Source organism: Varanus komodoensis, unplaced genomic scaffold, assembly GCF_004798865.1.
Source record: "Varanus komodoensis strain SLA01 unplaced genomic scaffold, ASM479886v1 scaffold116, whole genome shotgun sequence".
Taxonomy (NCBI): Eukaryota; Metazoa; Chordata; class Lepidosauria; order Squamata; family Varanidae; genus Varanus; species Varanus komodoensis.
The window spans coordinates 853146-867863 of NW_025335333.1; the positions used below are offsets into that span (position 1 = coordinate 853146).

A 14718-nucleotide genomic window follows, 5' to 3' on the forward strand; every position below is an offset into this window, starting at 1 on the left:
GAAGGGAGCGTGTTCTCCCCTCCGACTAGTGCACCAACAGGCAACATGGCCTTTCCTTTTTGGGAAATGCACATTTCAGAGGGCACGTCCTTTTAAAGTGCAGACTTTCTGAAAGTGATGTGCGATCCGTCTGCAGTGCTCCAGCTTGCGTTCGCGTTTGGGATTGTGAGGGGGCGAGGCTGGAAGATGTAGGCCTGAAGTGAAATCCTCACACAGACAGGAGCTGGCATCTGCCTGGTTTCTCCGGGGAGCGAGCCTTCGGTCTGGGCCAGCCATGCCCAGACCTGTGCCCTGGAGGAACCTCTCTTCCAGGGCCATGTGGGTGGTCAGTTCCACTCCCCTGCTTAAAGGGCTTCTGGTGTGTGCGCCTGATTTTCTGGGAGTCTTGCGGATCGGAGCCCCCGGGAGCAGAATCTGCAAGCCTCGCCGGGGACTCCTCCTTCTCCTCCTCCTCCTCCTCAGGGTCCAGCCAGCCCACAGGGCACAGTGGGTTTGAGGCCCAGTGGCAGGCAGGCAGGTGAAGACGCAGGTCGCCATGGGGAAGAGGGGGGCAGGGCCGGAAGCCCTGGGCAGTGGGTCCCATGGGGCGTGTGGGCACTTGGCCAGGTACCCAAATGTGCCAGCCCCGAATCTAAGAAAAATCTGGATTGCTGCTTCCAGGGAAGTGAGCAAAAGAAACATCTCATTAAAAAGTCAGCTGAGAAATTTCAGCTCAGCTCCAGTTATTTTGGAGAAGCTCGTTAGCCTTCTTTGTTCCTGGCTCAGGTAGGCTGTTAAAAAGGCTAACGTCCCCCATTAATCGCCTTAAATGGAGCAGGTCCCCTCTGGAAGTTTTGCTGGGAGGGGGAAGTTTGAAAAAAAGGAGCTGGAAATGAACAAGCCGGCAATGTCATTGTTCGGGGCTGCTGTGCTGAGCAAGCCCTGTCCTTTAATCTTGTCATTAACCGGAGGGAAGTAAAACAGCAAACGGTTTTGGGCAGTCTCCAACCTCCCTTTTACATTTCAACTCCGAGCTCCCTCAAGATGCTTTCTCTGTCGTCTTATCTCCTTTTCTGTTTGACTCCAGCAGCCACTGCGGCAAGAAAGCCTCTCTTTCCCTCTTTTATTTCTAAATGGAAGAGAGAGTGGGTGGGGGGAATTCATTTGAAATCTTATTTGAATTCCCGACTTCCCCTGAGCGCTGATGACTTGATTTGCCTGGTTTTTTTAAAAAAACAACAACAACAACAAAACAAAATTGTTTGTTGGCCTATTTTAATCCGAGGCGCCCCGGGGAAAATGACTGCAACTGCCACTTAAAAATAAGATGCGTTAAAAGCTATAATGTGGAGGAACCCTTTTTTTTTAAAGTTTCATTTTATTATTGCTTGGCTCCTTTTCCCTGTATGGCCGTCACTGGTGGTGCTTTTTGTTTAGGTGTGGAATTGCTTGCATGTGCGGTTTTGACAGGGGAGGCGGGGGGTGGGGGGGCAAAGGCTTTTGCTTCTGCCTTGTATACAAATCAGCACGCATCCAAGTGGAAACGCTAATCTTTTTAAAGCGGCGTTATTCGCCCCACCAAAGCTGTTGCCATGCTTGGAGAAGGCTCCGTCCTCCCAGCAGCTCCGAAGAGGCTCTCGCTTGTGCTGACTCTCTCCAGAGGGTGGGGCAGCTTTTTGCTTGTCCCTGACAATGTGATGGTTGGGGTGACCAGCGGCTTGTAGCCGCCGGCTATCAAAAGCCACGGACGAGCACTCCCAGGAAACTCTCAAGCTGAGCAAACAAGCCTAGGGGTGGCCGTGCTTTTCACGTGATGCAGCATCAGGGACCTGTAGTTTGCACCTCGCAAGTCCCAGGACAAAACTTTGCCAGCTTGACGACTTACGGAGAAAGCAGTCAAGAACAGGGAGGAAAGCAGGAAAGGAGACAGGGTGGAACAGAGCTCCAAAGTGCAACGAGGTGGTGCTGACGAGGACCCGCCGGCAACGCCTGGAACGGGTGGGTGGCTGGGTCTTGCGGAAGGTGCCAGTCTTCTGCTGAGCTGTGGACCCGCGGATGGGATCTCGCTCGGCCGTGCCCCTGAACCCGGCGGAGGCCCTTCTGCAGCATGCCGGATGCTGGCTCACTCACACTCCCTCCCGCCCTCCCTCACACTCCAGGCTTGCTCGCTGGTGCTGCCTTTAGTTGCTTGAATCTGAGTGTCGTCCCCGTTCTCAGATCACTCGGACGCGCGTCCGTCACAGTCCTGAGAGCAAACGGGAGCTTGGGCACACACATGGTATCCAAGACGGTTTGCAAATGCTCAGACTTGTGCTTGCAAAACATTGCCTGCCGAACGCACCACTTCCTAATGTTGACTCAGCTAACGTGAGTCAGTTGGGTCCGGGGTAGTCCAGCACAGCCGGAGGACGCTGGGGGGGGGGGAAGGCTGGTGTGTGCCATGGCTCTCACCGTCTTTCTCTCCCTTTCTGTGCTCTTTTTTGCTAAAGGGGAAGAGAACCAGCCAGGATGGTTGTGTCCCGAGGAGGACAAAAAGAGCAAAGCTCCCTTCTGGTGCCCGATCCTGGTCTGCCGGCTCCCGGCCTTCTCCTCCAGGGCGCTTGACCTGCAGGTAAGGGGCGGCCCGAAGCTTCCTTTCCCCTCCTCTTCTCTGCCACGTGCCTAGCACTAGGAGGGCCTGCGGATGGGAAGGGCCACGTGCCACGTGAAGGAGATGCTGGGTTGGCAGACTGGCGGGGAGCAGCTGGAGCCTGGAGGGCTTGCTTGGCCCCAGGGGAGGGGGGCTGGCCGGTGCGGCGGAAGACCAGCAGCCCCCTCGTGTGGGGTGTCCGTTCCAGGAGCATGGAGCCTCTTTCTGCCCGAGAGCTGAATCCGAGGCCCTTGGGGGCCGGATTCCGGGGTGGGGGAGGCCAAAACGCCACCCGCTTTAGCTCAGAGCGCTTCCCTGCGGGACACTCTCCCGGGGCTCTGGTCTCTTCCCATCCGCACAGGAAAACAGCCTGTGGCACGAGGCCGTCCTCCTCGGACACTCAAATATCTATTTATTTATTCTATGTCTGGCCTGCCCTTGCCCTGCAAAGAAACCAAGACGGCTTATGCAGTCCTCTTCCTTGTCCCCATTTTATTCTCGTGGCAGCTCCGTGAGGGAGTCTGCAGCTGCTGCAGAGGCACCCAGGGGGCCCCGTGGAGACTCGAACCCAGGTCCCCCGAGTCCCGGTTCAGCTCTCCCATGTCCACACCACCCTGGACCCTCCCTCTGTAGCACAGGGTGTGCGCCTTCCGCCCGTGTCCAGGGGCCCGCAGCCGTTTTGGAACAGCGATCTGGTGGGAGCACGGGGGCCGGCATCCTCAGAGGTGGCTGCCTGGGGGTGGAACCTGCCCATTCGTAAACTGGCTGTGGGCACAGCTGGCCACAGCACTCTCGCTCCCAGAAGGCAGCCCGGCGAGGCCGAAAGAGGGAAGAGCCTAAGCGCAGGCGGGGCTAAGGGCCAAGCCCCGAGCTGTTTCCTGGAGCCCAAGTGCAGCCGGCTCTGGAGGGCGGTAAGCGCGAAGCCAGCCTCCCAGGTTGGGGAGCAGAGGCGCTCTTAGGAGATGAATAGACAAGAGCCAAGGGAGAGCAGACTGGTGCCTGCAGTCTCCATGTTGCCGCCGTCGCGTTCACAGCGTCGGTGCCGGTTAACAAGGGCCTCCGGCCGTTCGGCAGACGGGCGGGTGGCGGGTTTTAAGCTGAGGCTCCGAGCAGGCAGGTCACGGTGCTGGATTTCGCCTCTCGATTGGAACTTGCCCGCCAGGCGCTGGAGAGCTGCTGTCTGCGCCGGATTCATGCTGCAGGCGCCCTCCAGCCGGGAACTCTTGACCCCCGTGCGAGAGTGCCCGGCCCGTTCGCACTAATCGCGGCAACTTCACAGCGACGTAGCGAGAGAAGCAGCCAGCGCGGCTCTCCCTGGGCCACTATTAGCGAGCTATTTCGGCTGGCCCGCACGCGGTCGATAGCCCAGGAATGCCGCAGCGCTTCGGGGAGGAGAGACCGATAGATGGAAGGGTCCAAGGCACTTGTTAGCCCGAGAATGGCAGGAACTGGCGCAGCTTTCCAGAGGAAAGACAGCTTGTTTGTCTTTGACCCTCCTCCAGAACACCTGGGCAATGTCCCAGGTTGGCTTCCACAGCTGTTCCGGGGCAGAATCTTTTGCAGATATCTTCCCAGAAGGCCCTCATGGCTGGAGAGGAGCCCCTCCTCCCTCCCTGCTTCTCCGTGAGGCCCGTGGGTCTTTTTGGAGCGCTCTGGCTTGTTCCCTCTTCACTCAAGGATTCTTTGTGGAGGCAGCAGGCGGGGACGCCCCACGGAAAACCACGAAGGATGCGCATGCACAGAGTGCTCTCTTCTGTTGCTGTGTGTCCACCACAGCCCCTGCCCACCTGGGGGCGGAAAAGGGGGCTTCCAGGCACTGGGCGATGCTGCTCATCGGACCAGCGGTTGCTCCTCAGCCTTCTGTGCCACCCGGTCGTGAAGCGCGCCCCGTATCTCGGAGGGGAGCAAGTGTCTTTCCACGATCAAGCATTGCGCTGCATTCCAGCCTCTTTGCAGGGTTGGCCTCACCTCTGCTGTGTCCCCAGCTGCAACCTTTGTACACTTCCCTCTGCGGGTCATTCCCACGCTCAAGCTCAGCCTGTCTTGGTGCGTGTGCCTCTGAGACACCGACCTTGACTCTCCGTCGGGCTCTCTGGCGGCTCCGCAGCTGGCCGGATCCCTCTCTGACAAGGCCCGTCGTTCCAGCACTTCTATTTCAAGCCATGCCCTGCTTTCGGAAGACTGGGCGGCATCTTTTAAGGCTTAGTCACCGGTTGGAAGAGTTTGAAGCTGAAATGCGTGGACATACGTTCACCCCAGCGGGGGGTGGTCTCCAGGGGAGTCTTCAAAATGAAGCCCAGCCTTTGGGCCACCGCGCTCCAATCCCTCGCCTTAAAAATCGCCACCTTCCCGTCTCACGGACAATGGAGGTCTCCTGAATGTCCCCTTTAAAAAATATATGTCCAATTAGTGGCAGCAACAGATGTGCGGCGGTTTGGGCCACCGGCTGCGTCCCGCTTGTTCCTCCCTCCGGCTCTGGAGGGACGATCCGTGTCGGCGTAGGGCCTGCGCGTGTGTTCCCTCCTGAAGGCTTGGCTGCCGTTTTGTCTAATTAAACCAAACGGCGGCAAGAGCTCCTCCAGGGAACGGCAGCCTGTCTCTACAGCCCCACCCCCCCCCCCCCCCGAACAGCCTGGCTGTGGGGTTTGCGCTTTGGTTTATTCCCCCTCCCCGCGAGAGATGATAAAAGGAAGCAGCTGGAAGAGGGGAAGTTTTTGTTCATATATATTGTGATTAATCTACAAAGCTGCCTTCCCGTCCTCCCCCCGGAGGTTCTGGAACAGCTTGAGCTGGGCCTTTTGTGTGTCCTTTGGCTTCAAAGGGCCCCTGATTTTCACCTCTGGTGGAAAGGAGCAGCGCCACGAGGTTGATTTTGAGAAGGCACGAAACGTTTCGGGTCCCTGTCGGTTGCCTTTCCAGGCCGTTGTGACACCCGGAGAGGATGGGGTCACTATTTTGCCCCCTTCCGTGCTTCTCCAAGCTCGGGGCACCGCCCGCCTCTTGAACCCATGCTGCTGGGACCCTCCAGGCTTGCTGGCTTGTGCTGCGAAAGAGGCGCGCCAGAGGCGATCTTCCCCCCGCAGGCGGCCCTGTATTTTTTCAGTGGTTTCCACCTGGGGCACTTGGGAGTGGGCTCCGGAGTCCCCGAGGCTCCCTGCTTCCCTGCCTTCTGGAGCGCCTCATTCCCTCCACTCCAGGGTTGAGCTCCCGGCCTGGAGACGGGCCAGTGCAGTGCTTCTGCAGCTGCTGCGTGCAGGGGGAGCCAGGTGGAGCAGGGCACAGACCCGCAGCTGCAGGGTTGTCTCCGGCCTCTACTGCATCTGGCGGCTTCCCGGGGCCCCTCCAGGCCAGGATCCTGCCTCCCACCATGGTCGTGCAGACGCCTGGAGAAGCTGAGCTCCTGCCTGCGGCGGCTCTCCAGCCACGGCCGCTCGGAGGCGCGAGGGACGGAGCGTGCCGGCGCCTTCCGTTCTGAGAATCTCCGGTGGGGTGCGCATGGACCCCTCTGCTGGCCCCCACCAGGGCTCTTTGCCGCGCTTGAGTTTAGCTGATTTTTAACACTTAAAAAAGAAATCTGCACAATGCTGCATTTTACGGGGGGGGGGGGGGGCCTCGCATGCTGCCAAATGACGCCCTCCCTGCCAGCAGCAGCTTTATGCAGGTGCCAGATAAAATTTTAGATTGTGGGTTTGTGTTTTGGTTCCGAAGAGTGATCGTATTGGTGAATTGCTTGCGATCGGTTTAGTTAATGTGACCCAGAACAACTTCAGCAATCAAACTGGCTAAATGCCCTCCACCCTTTTACGCTTTGTACTCCTGATTTTTTCCTCCTCTTCCTCCTTCATCCTGTGTGCAGCTGGGGACGGCCGTGCACAGTCCAGTCCAGTCTTCCCTGCTGGGTTTCTCCGCTGTCAGCACTTCCCTGCCCCAAGGCTACCTCTGGGTGAGTTGGTCCCAAAACGGCTGCCGAGCTTTGCGTGAGCCCCCCCCCCCCACCGCCACTTCGCCTGGCTGCAGGTTGTGCTTCGATTCTGCTTAGGTCCCCGGGAGCCGAGGGCTTTCTGCATCCGAAGGGCTTTCACCCCTGTTCTTTCCCTAGCAGAACCACCAACAGTCTAGGAAAAGAGCCCATGTGTTTTGGTTGGGTTGCGAGCTCTGCAGAGTTAGGCCATGGGTTGTCATTGCATGCGAATCCAGAGCAGCGGGTGGTTCGTGGGTTGCTTTGCGAGCGACAGAGGAGGCACGCGAGAGTGTTCAGGACAATCTGGCTGTGCTGTGTGCCTGCATCACAGTGCCACAAAGGCCGGCACGTGGGGAGGGAGTGTGCAAAGGGGGAAGGAAAGAAACGTTTTGGATATTGTCGAGTGGGGAGGCCTGCGGGGCACCTGGAATGGAGCAGCCCCAGCTGGAGGAAGGGCTGGTGAGGAAGGAAGGCACGGCAGAGGAGCTGGCGGATAGTGATTTTGCAAGGGGGTTGAAAACTGGGCAAGGGGCTGCCATTCCCAGGATTCTGTAGCCAAGCCTATCCTAACTCGGTCCCCTCCAGATGTGCTCTAGCAGGATGATGGGAACTGGAGTCAGCAGCTCTGCAGGGCAAGCCCCTGGGGAAAGCTGCTGGGAGTTCCTTTGACTCTGAGGAACATAAAGCCAAGCCCTTGCAAACGCTCAGCGAGCTTGACCCAGATGTTCCCCAGCTTGTTTAATACGCATGGGGGGCTGCTGAAAGAGCGGGGAGACCTCTCCCAGCCCCCTGGGTGTGGAGCTGAACGTGCAGCAGGCCGGGCCAAAAACGGCCCCCTCCCGTACAGGCAAGTGGAAACAACGCAGCCTGTTTCACCCGCATCTCTGATAGTTGGCCTCCCCAGCAGACGTGCACAATGGCCGGAAGCACGCGACACCCGGGAAGCTCCGCCTGGTCGCTGGCTGTGGCAGGAGGTGTGGCCGTGGGGGAGCCCCACGTGGCTGGATTCGCCCCCAGGCCCCGGGCTGGAATAACCGTGGGATGAATCGGTTGGGAGGGCCCTTCTCCGCTCGGAGGCTTAACGCTGTCCTTCCATGTTGCTTTGGTGTCACAGGTCGGGGGCGGCCAGGAGGGGGCCGGGGGGCAGGTAGAGATCTTCTCCCTGAACCGGCCGGTGCCTCGGACAGTCAAGTCCTTCCCCGTGGCCTCCCTAGTTCTCTGTTCAGAATACATTCCTGAGAGGAGCGAGGAGGGAAAGAGCGAGGACGCGCAGACGGCCACCGACCGCCAGCCCGTCCTGGCACAGCCGGCCATCTGCCTTGGGCTCCAGGATGGCAGGTGAGGAAGCGGGGTGAGAGCGCGTGTTCGTCGGCACGAGTCGGTGCTCCATGCTCTCTCGCCCCCGGGCGGGCCCCGAGGTCTCCTTGGGGGCCACGGGATTCAGCCTCAGACCCCAGGGCGAAACCCACCCCTTCTGCCCTCTCGCATCCCCAAGGGCCCCAGCCCTGTCTTTCCCCACCTGCCACGCATTCGATCTGCCCCTTGCCTTTGCGCGGCTCGTCCTCTCTTCCCAAGGACCAAGCTGGCATCTGGCCCCCTGGCGCCACCCCTTCCCTTCGGGCCCCCGCGGCACCACAGCCCCCCAGGGCTTCGGCCCCTGGCCGAGCGCAGCCAGCAAGGCCCACCTGATCCCGTGTGCTTTGCGCTGGCGTGTTGCGTGTGGGAAGGGCTCCCCCTCTGAAAGGCAAGCTTTGCCCCTCCGGCGCTCTGCACCAGGGCCCCGTCCGCCAGGCGCGGATGTGCTGGTCGCAGTTGCCCGGAGGGGGGCGGGGGGCACTCTGTGTGTGCTCAGATGCACAGTCCCCTCCGACTCGGGACAGATCGGACATTGAGAGCCTCTTCTGTGGATAAGAGCCTCAGACGGCTTATCTTCCACTAGGGGTCACCCGCTGTTTTCTAGTTTTGCTGCGTCGGGCTGTTGTGCTGCTCGCTTTTCTCCCGGAGAGCTCACTGCTGTCCGTCTCCAACACATGTTTTTCTCCTCCAGCATCCTGGTTTACGGAAGCGTGGACACTGGGACGCAGTGCTTGTTGTCAGGGAAAAGCCCTGGGCTTCAGCCAGTCCTTTGCCTGAAGCACAACCCCGATTACCTCTTCGCCGGCCTGCAGAATGGGACCGTCGCCGCTTACCCCAGGAGCACTGGTGAGCTGCGGCGATTGAGGGACCTTTTGCCTCAGTCCGTCTCCCCGAGGCCGCTTCTCCCTGTAGCTTTTGACCTTTCCTGGGGAAGGAGCCCGACTCCAGAAACCAGCGTCCTCTCTCTCTCTCTCATGGGTTCCTTGGATACCTTTTAGGAATATTGGAAAGCGCCTTATGCTGCATGAGACCCTTGGTTCAGCAAGTCCGGGATTCTTGGGAGCAGCCAGGGCTGTGTGAGGATTTAATTTCTGTTTGCAAATCACTCAGAGGCCCCAAGTGCAATCCCAAACACACATGAGAGCAGGAGTCTGCGTTCTCCGAATCTCTGCAAACTCCTTCGTGTTTGCAAAAGGTTTCCCTTGAAAAAAATGTAGAGCTGTCTGAGAAAAATGCAGGTTTCTCGAAAAACACAGCTTTTCCCATTTGAAAGAATTGAAAAGGAAGTTGCCTGGAGCGTCCACCTGGAATTTCACACTGGAGTGCTGCTTCATAGCCACTTCAGCTTTGGAAGTCAAGTGACGTATTTATCAGCTTTCTGTTTCAAAACTGTATCTTTGCAGCGATCCGTTTCAACAACAACAACCCGAAGTAGAAAAGAAAATAGGCCCCAAAGGACCTGGCTTAAGGAGGGGACCTGCTTTGCTGGCAGAGTGCAGGAACTACCCTTGGCAGCCCCTCCAGGAAGGGCTGGAAAGATTTCTGCCTGGAACACGGGGCGCTGCTGCCGGTCAGAGCTGGCCATACTGGGCTGGATGGGCCAAGGCAGCGCTGCCTGAGGATGGCGTGTTGGTCCACTCAGCCTGGTGCGGCCCAGCCTGGCTCGCCTCCTGCGTTCTCCTTCCTCCTATTCCTTCTAACCCCAGCGGCTTCCATGGCTGGCAATCCCGCAAAAGGAGCGAGAAACAACCTGGTGCGCCTGCCAGCCGCACCCAAGTCCCCATGTCCATCCTCCGCACGCCCGTTGGTGTGCATTGGTCACGGCTCCGGGAAATGTCAAGAGCGCCCGTCGAAAGCTTCCCCGTGCTTCTCGTCCGCGGCCCTCTAGACGTGTCGGGCTGCAACTCCCATGGTCCCCATCCAGCCTCGTTGGGGTCAGCTTGATTTAATTTCAGGAGACGTGCGAGACATCCAGATGCTCACGTCACGTGGATGTGCCTGTGCCTGCTTGTGCGTGCGTGCGAGAGAGAGCGAGAGCTGGGAGGGGCCCCTTGGGGGCAGGCGTGCGGCCTCAGCTTGCTCAGCCCGGCCTTTGGGATGATGGGAGTTGTAGTCCAACACAGCTGGCGGGAGCCCGCCTACAAGATTCTGGCTTAAATAGTGCCGTGGCTCTCTGAGGTTCCCCTCAAGGGGAGGTTTTCATCCACCTCTTGCTTCCAGTGCCTTTAATTACTTTGAAATCTATTTTAATTTCCTGCTTGTTGAAGCCGAGGAAGAAGAGGGGTGGGAGAAACACGCTCCATATCTTATCCCCCAAAACACTTTATGCTAATTGGCTTTCAAAATGCAGCTCCCGGATTCCAGGCCCTGAGACAAAACCCCCAATTTGAAAGCGCTGTAATTTCCTATTGATCGGCTGTCAGTTCTCCCTGGCAGAGGGGAAGGCGGCTGTTTTACGGCCCCTGAAGCCCGTTGGCTGTGCTTTAATTCACCTTCCCCTGTAACTTTTGGGTGGAGAAACCCGCCCCAGCTCGGGTCGGCCTGATTCAGCCTGGGAAGGCGTGGCGGACTCTTAAGCACTCCTCTTTCGCGGGGTCGGTCCTCTCCTGCTCCTGCTCCGTGTTCTCTTGCATCACCGCTGTGGCCAAGGGGCGACCTTGGCAGGTGCCCGGCAGGCTTACCTGTGGCGCTGGCCCGGTGGTGCTGGATGCCAGCCCATGTTCTGCTTTTCGCCTGAGGTGGCTGGATCGGCTCCTCTTCCTCGCCAGGTGCGGGCCCACCTCCCGGCCCCCAGCTCTGTGCCGTGTTCCCACACTGTGCTTGTCTCCCCCTTCCCCGTGTTCCATTAAATGCCCTCAATCTGTGACTCGTTGCCCTGCATTCCGGGGTTATAAACGGATGTTTATGCACAGATTTCCAAACTCCATTTGGCACTGTGTGGCTTTTTATTAATTAGCTTTTGATAAGCCGTTTATGTTTTTTAATTAAAGTGTGTGCATCAGGGGGTAGGGGAGGCAAAGTGAAGTGTTGGGGGGCTGAAGGAGCGAGGCCCCTGTCTCCTTGGCAGAAGCGGGGATGGTGGATCTGCCACTCGCGTCGGCAAGGGGCAAGCTCGGCAAAAACAGCGTTGCGGAAAGCGCACCTGGATCCCGCGAGCAGCAGAGCCGTCTCCTCCTGCCCCACACCTTTTCCGTAAACAAATCCATCTGAAAAGCATTTTGAGTGGGGCCAAGACACTGCCAGAGTTCCCCTGAAGCAAAAAGGCTGGTGGGGGGCGCTGTGGGTTCAGGTGAATTCGGGTTTCCAGGAACCTGCCCACAGGAGGTGGCTGAAGCCCCATCGGTGCGGGTGTTCAAGGCGAGGCTGGACATGCACATGGCGGGCATGTTGTGAGTGGAGCTGGCTGGAGCCAGGGGGTCAGACTAGATGGCCCGGGAGACCCCTTCTGACTTGCTCTGGTTCCATGTTTCCCAGCAGTCTCAAATCAGAATGTCTCTCTGTGCTCTCTCCCCGGGGCCGGCCGCAACTTGGACCCAGCGCTTGATTTCCACGATGCCTTTCTGTTCCTCACCCGGCCCGTGTGAGCACACCTTATTCTGCTCCCCGCTTTCCCTCCCTCCAGGGGGACTCTGGGACTTGGAAGCTGAGCCCTCTTGTCTGACGGTGGGGCTGGAGCCGGTGCGGACCCTGCTGACCTTGGAAGATGCCCTCTGGGCCAGCTGTGGCAACCAAGTCACTGTGTTCGACGCAGCCAGCCTGAAGGCACAGGTGGGTGACCGGTCCGAGCAGTGCCGGCTCCAGGGCCTGGGGGGTCCTCGGGCGAGTTGGCCTCCTCCAGCCCGGCCCCTCAGGGAGTCCGCCTGCACCTTTCTTGCCAGCGGTTCCTGCTTCTCAACCTTCTCCTCCTCGTGGCTTCACTGGAGAAGCAGAGAACCATGGAGGGAGTGGGTTCACTCCTCGTTCTCAGCGCCACCATTTTCTGGGCTACAGTTTCCAACTTTTATCGAAGCTTCAGGCTGCCAAAGATGAAGTAGACAAGGCTAAAATCCAAGAGTCTGAATCATTAATTTTCTCCAATGCAAAGTGTTTCATCTGTCTTATTTAATCTGGTACAGGTTTGAGCTAATGCCCTGAGGAGAGCAGCGATCCTTTTCAAGATCTTTATGTCCTTGTTGTAAAGCGTGAAGTCTCTCTTCTGGCAAACCGACCTTTCTTTGATGCTCATTCCTCTATGCTTGCTTGCCTAAGAGATACATAATTTTTGCAAGCCGCCTTTCCCCATCGAGGGCATGTTTAAATGTTCTTTTCCCAGATAGATACGCTTGTTGTTTATGCAGTTCTCTGAATGAAAACTCCAGTAGTCACGTGCTGTGAGGGAGAACCAGGTCGCACCTTCTCTGGCAGGGCGAAAGTGTGCCATTAGTGAAGGTTGCCCGGTGCCGTCACGTGAATCCGTTTCTCCCCGTCCTGTAGGGATGTGCAAGCGCCAGTGTTTCCTGAACCCTCTGGCTCAGCCGCTCGCTGAGGTGCCCCTCGCAGAATTGTACAAAAGCGATGGGTGCAAATTCCAAATTCTCCGAAGTTCCTGAGATTCAACCTCAGAGCCCGCTCTGTTCTGCGTCTGTATCAGATGCTCCCTTCCCTTTCTCTGCGTGCGTGAAAAGGTGCGTTTCTTGCGCTTCTCCGAAGTGTACGCCTTCTTCTCTCATCGTTTCTGGTGTGCACATTTTCCAAAACTGCACGTACTTTCAAGTGCTTTTTCCAAACGTACACACTTTTCGTGTGCAAGGGCAGGCCTGCATATAACCGCACAAGCTCTGGCATGCGCAGACGTTCACTCTGGACCGCTTTCAAAATCACGATGGGTCTGAGCGGTGTGAGCTGGGTAAATCCTGATAAAACACAAACTGGAAAGTGTTCCTCCTCCGTCCCTGTCAGCAGCCACCCCCAGCGGGGGGTGTGCGCCAGGGCACTGTTCTTTGCAAATTTCTCAGCCGATGGTCCCTGCAGCTTCTGGCCCACCTCCTGGGCATCCCCATTCTATTATTCAGGAAGTTTGCAGCCCTCTGTGTGTGTGTGTCGGGGGTGAACTGTGCCAAGCGTGCGACTTCAGGGGTCAGTTGCTGAATTGTGCGAGAGCCATACCAAATTTTGTCAGCACGGCCTCCAGCTGACGGTCAGCTGTCCCTTGTCACAGAGGCACAGCAGTGGGGGCTGTGGCCGATTCGGGGCAGCGCCGTGGCTTTGGGACGAGACGGCCGCCGCAGTTGCTCAAAGCCGTGGGAGTCAAGGCAGGCCGAAGCTCCGTGCTGGGCCAGAGCTTCCTAGCGGAAATGCAGGTCCCTGGATGGTGGTAGGAGCCGCTCCCTGGAGCTAAGCCAGGGCTACCTGAGGGACTGCCTGTCTCCCCCGCACCTGCCCAGGTGACAAGATCCCTCGGACGGGGCTTTGGAGGGGCTTCCAGGGGTCTGTTTCCCCGGCCCCCTCGAAGGGGCTTTTTCTCCTGCGTCATTCCCCAGCTGTCTTCTCTGCAGGACGATGAGATGCTGCTGCTCTCTTGGCCTCCAGGAATGGCGTGAAGAGGCATAGTTTTAATTTGGTCTTTAAATATATGGCTTGTTTTTTGCTGCTTTTACTTCGGTGGTTTTATTAAGTTTTGGGTTTTTTGTTAAATCATTGCAAACTGCCTGGAATGGCCTGTTTAGCATGCAGGATAATGGGGAAGCACTAATAATACAGGGGGAGAAAGAACACGAAGGGCCGGGCGGCAGGTGGGGGGTGTTGTGTGTGCGGGCATAGCAGCGTCGGACCAGCGTTCCTCCGCCTCGCCCGTCCGACTCCTGCAGCGTATCCCCCTCTGCTTATGGGGGGGGGTCTGTGCTTTGCTAAAGCACATCCTCAGGAGGGGGGGCACTGCAGCAAACCTGGCCTTGCCTACTCCGAGATGGCCTGACCTAGATTCCGCGCTGCCCGCCGAGCAGCTTCCTCCAACTTGTTAGTTCACCGGCAATCACAGGCCAATCTTCCACTTGGTGTTGCTGCCGGGGGATCCGATTTGCTTCTCCGCCGGGGCTTTTTAGGAGCAAATGGCTCCAGCGCGCACGGCAGAGTTCTGTGTTGTTGCGAGGCGGCGTGACCTGGAAAGTGGCAACTCAGCGCTCGCTTCCCCTGCTGACTCGGTCCCGGCGAGGCTGGCCTTGTTCTGTGCGCCCATTAGCTTCTGGGGAGCTGCTGGAGTGCGGGGACTTTAACGAGGCCGAAGCAGCGGAGCGGGAGAGCTTTTAAAAGGCCCGAACGAGCGGCACTCGGGGCCAGCGGGGCCCCGGCTCTGCATCGTGGGGGCGGAACGGCGGGGGGCGGTGCGAAGGGAGCCCTTTGGGGGAGAGCTGGCCCTGCGGACGAGTGTCCCAGCTCATGCTGCCGTTTCGGGTGGTCTCGGGGATGTGGGGATGGGCCGCTCGAGATCTCCGGGGCTCTGCGGGCGGCATCCTTTTCACGCCGCTTATGCGCTCTCCTCCGGAGAGGGGAGAATTCCTCTGAGTTTCTGCAGAGTGCATTCCTTGCAAGCCGAAGTGGTTGCCGCTCGGAGTGGGGAGGGGGAAGCCGCCATAAGCTAGCGGTGGGTGAGACACGTGCCCCCCAGTTTGATCACTACCCCCGCGAGGAGGGTCTGTCCCGATCAGCGAAGGGATCCACATGTCGGTGGCGGCAGAGGCAGGCGGCTTTTTCATTGTCGGAATCGGGGCGCACATCCGGAGTGCAGGATCTCGGGTCCAGCCACTAAATCAGGCCA

General features: G+C 58.4%; 1 protein-coding gene across 6 annotated transcripts in view; it reads left to right on the top strand.

The window, feature by feature from the left end:
- Positions 1 to 14718, top strand: part of ARHGEF10L (Rho guanine nucleotide exchange factor 10 like) — a 73207-nt gene that overhangs the window by 45664 nt on the left and 12825 nt on the right. For all 6 annotated transcript variants that reach the window (XM_044421266.1, XM_044421260.1, XM_044421265.1 and 3 more), the window contains 5 exons: positions 2469 to 2590; positions 6465 to 6551; positions 7684 to 7907; positions 8617 to 8771; positions 11548 to 11693. In XM_044421266.1, the coding sequence (XP_044277201.1) occupies positions 2469 to 2590; positions 6465 to 6551; positions 7684 to 7907; positions 8617 to 8771; positions 11548 to 11693 (734 nt within the window). The remainder of the gene's footprint in view (positions 1 to 2468; positions 2591 to 6464; positions 6552 to 7683; positions 7908 to 8616; positions 8772 to 11547; positions 11694 to 14718) is intronic.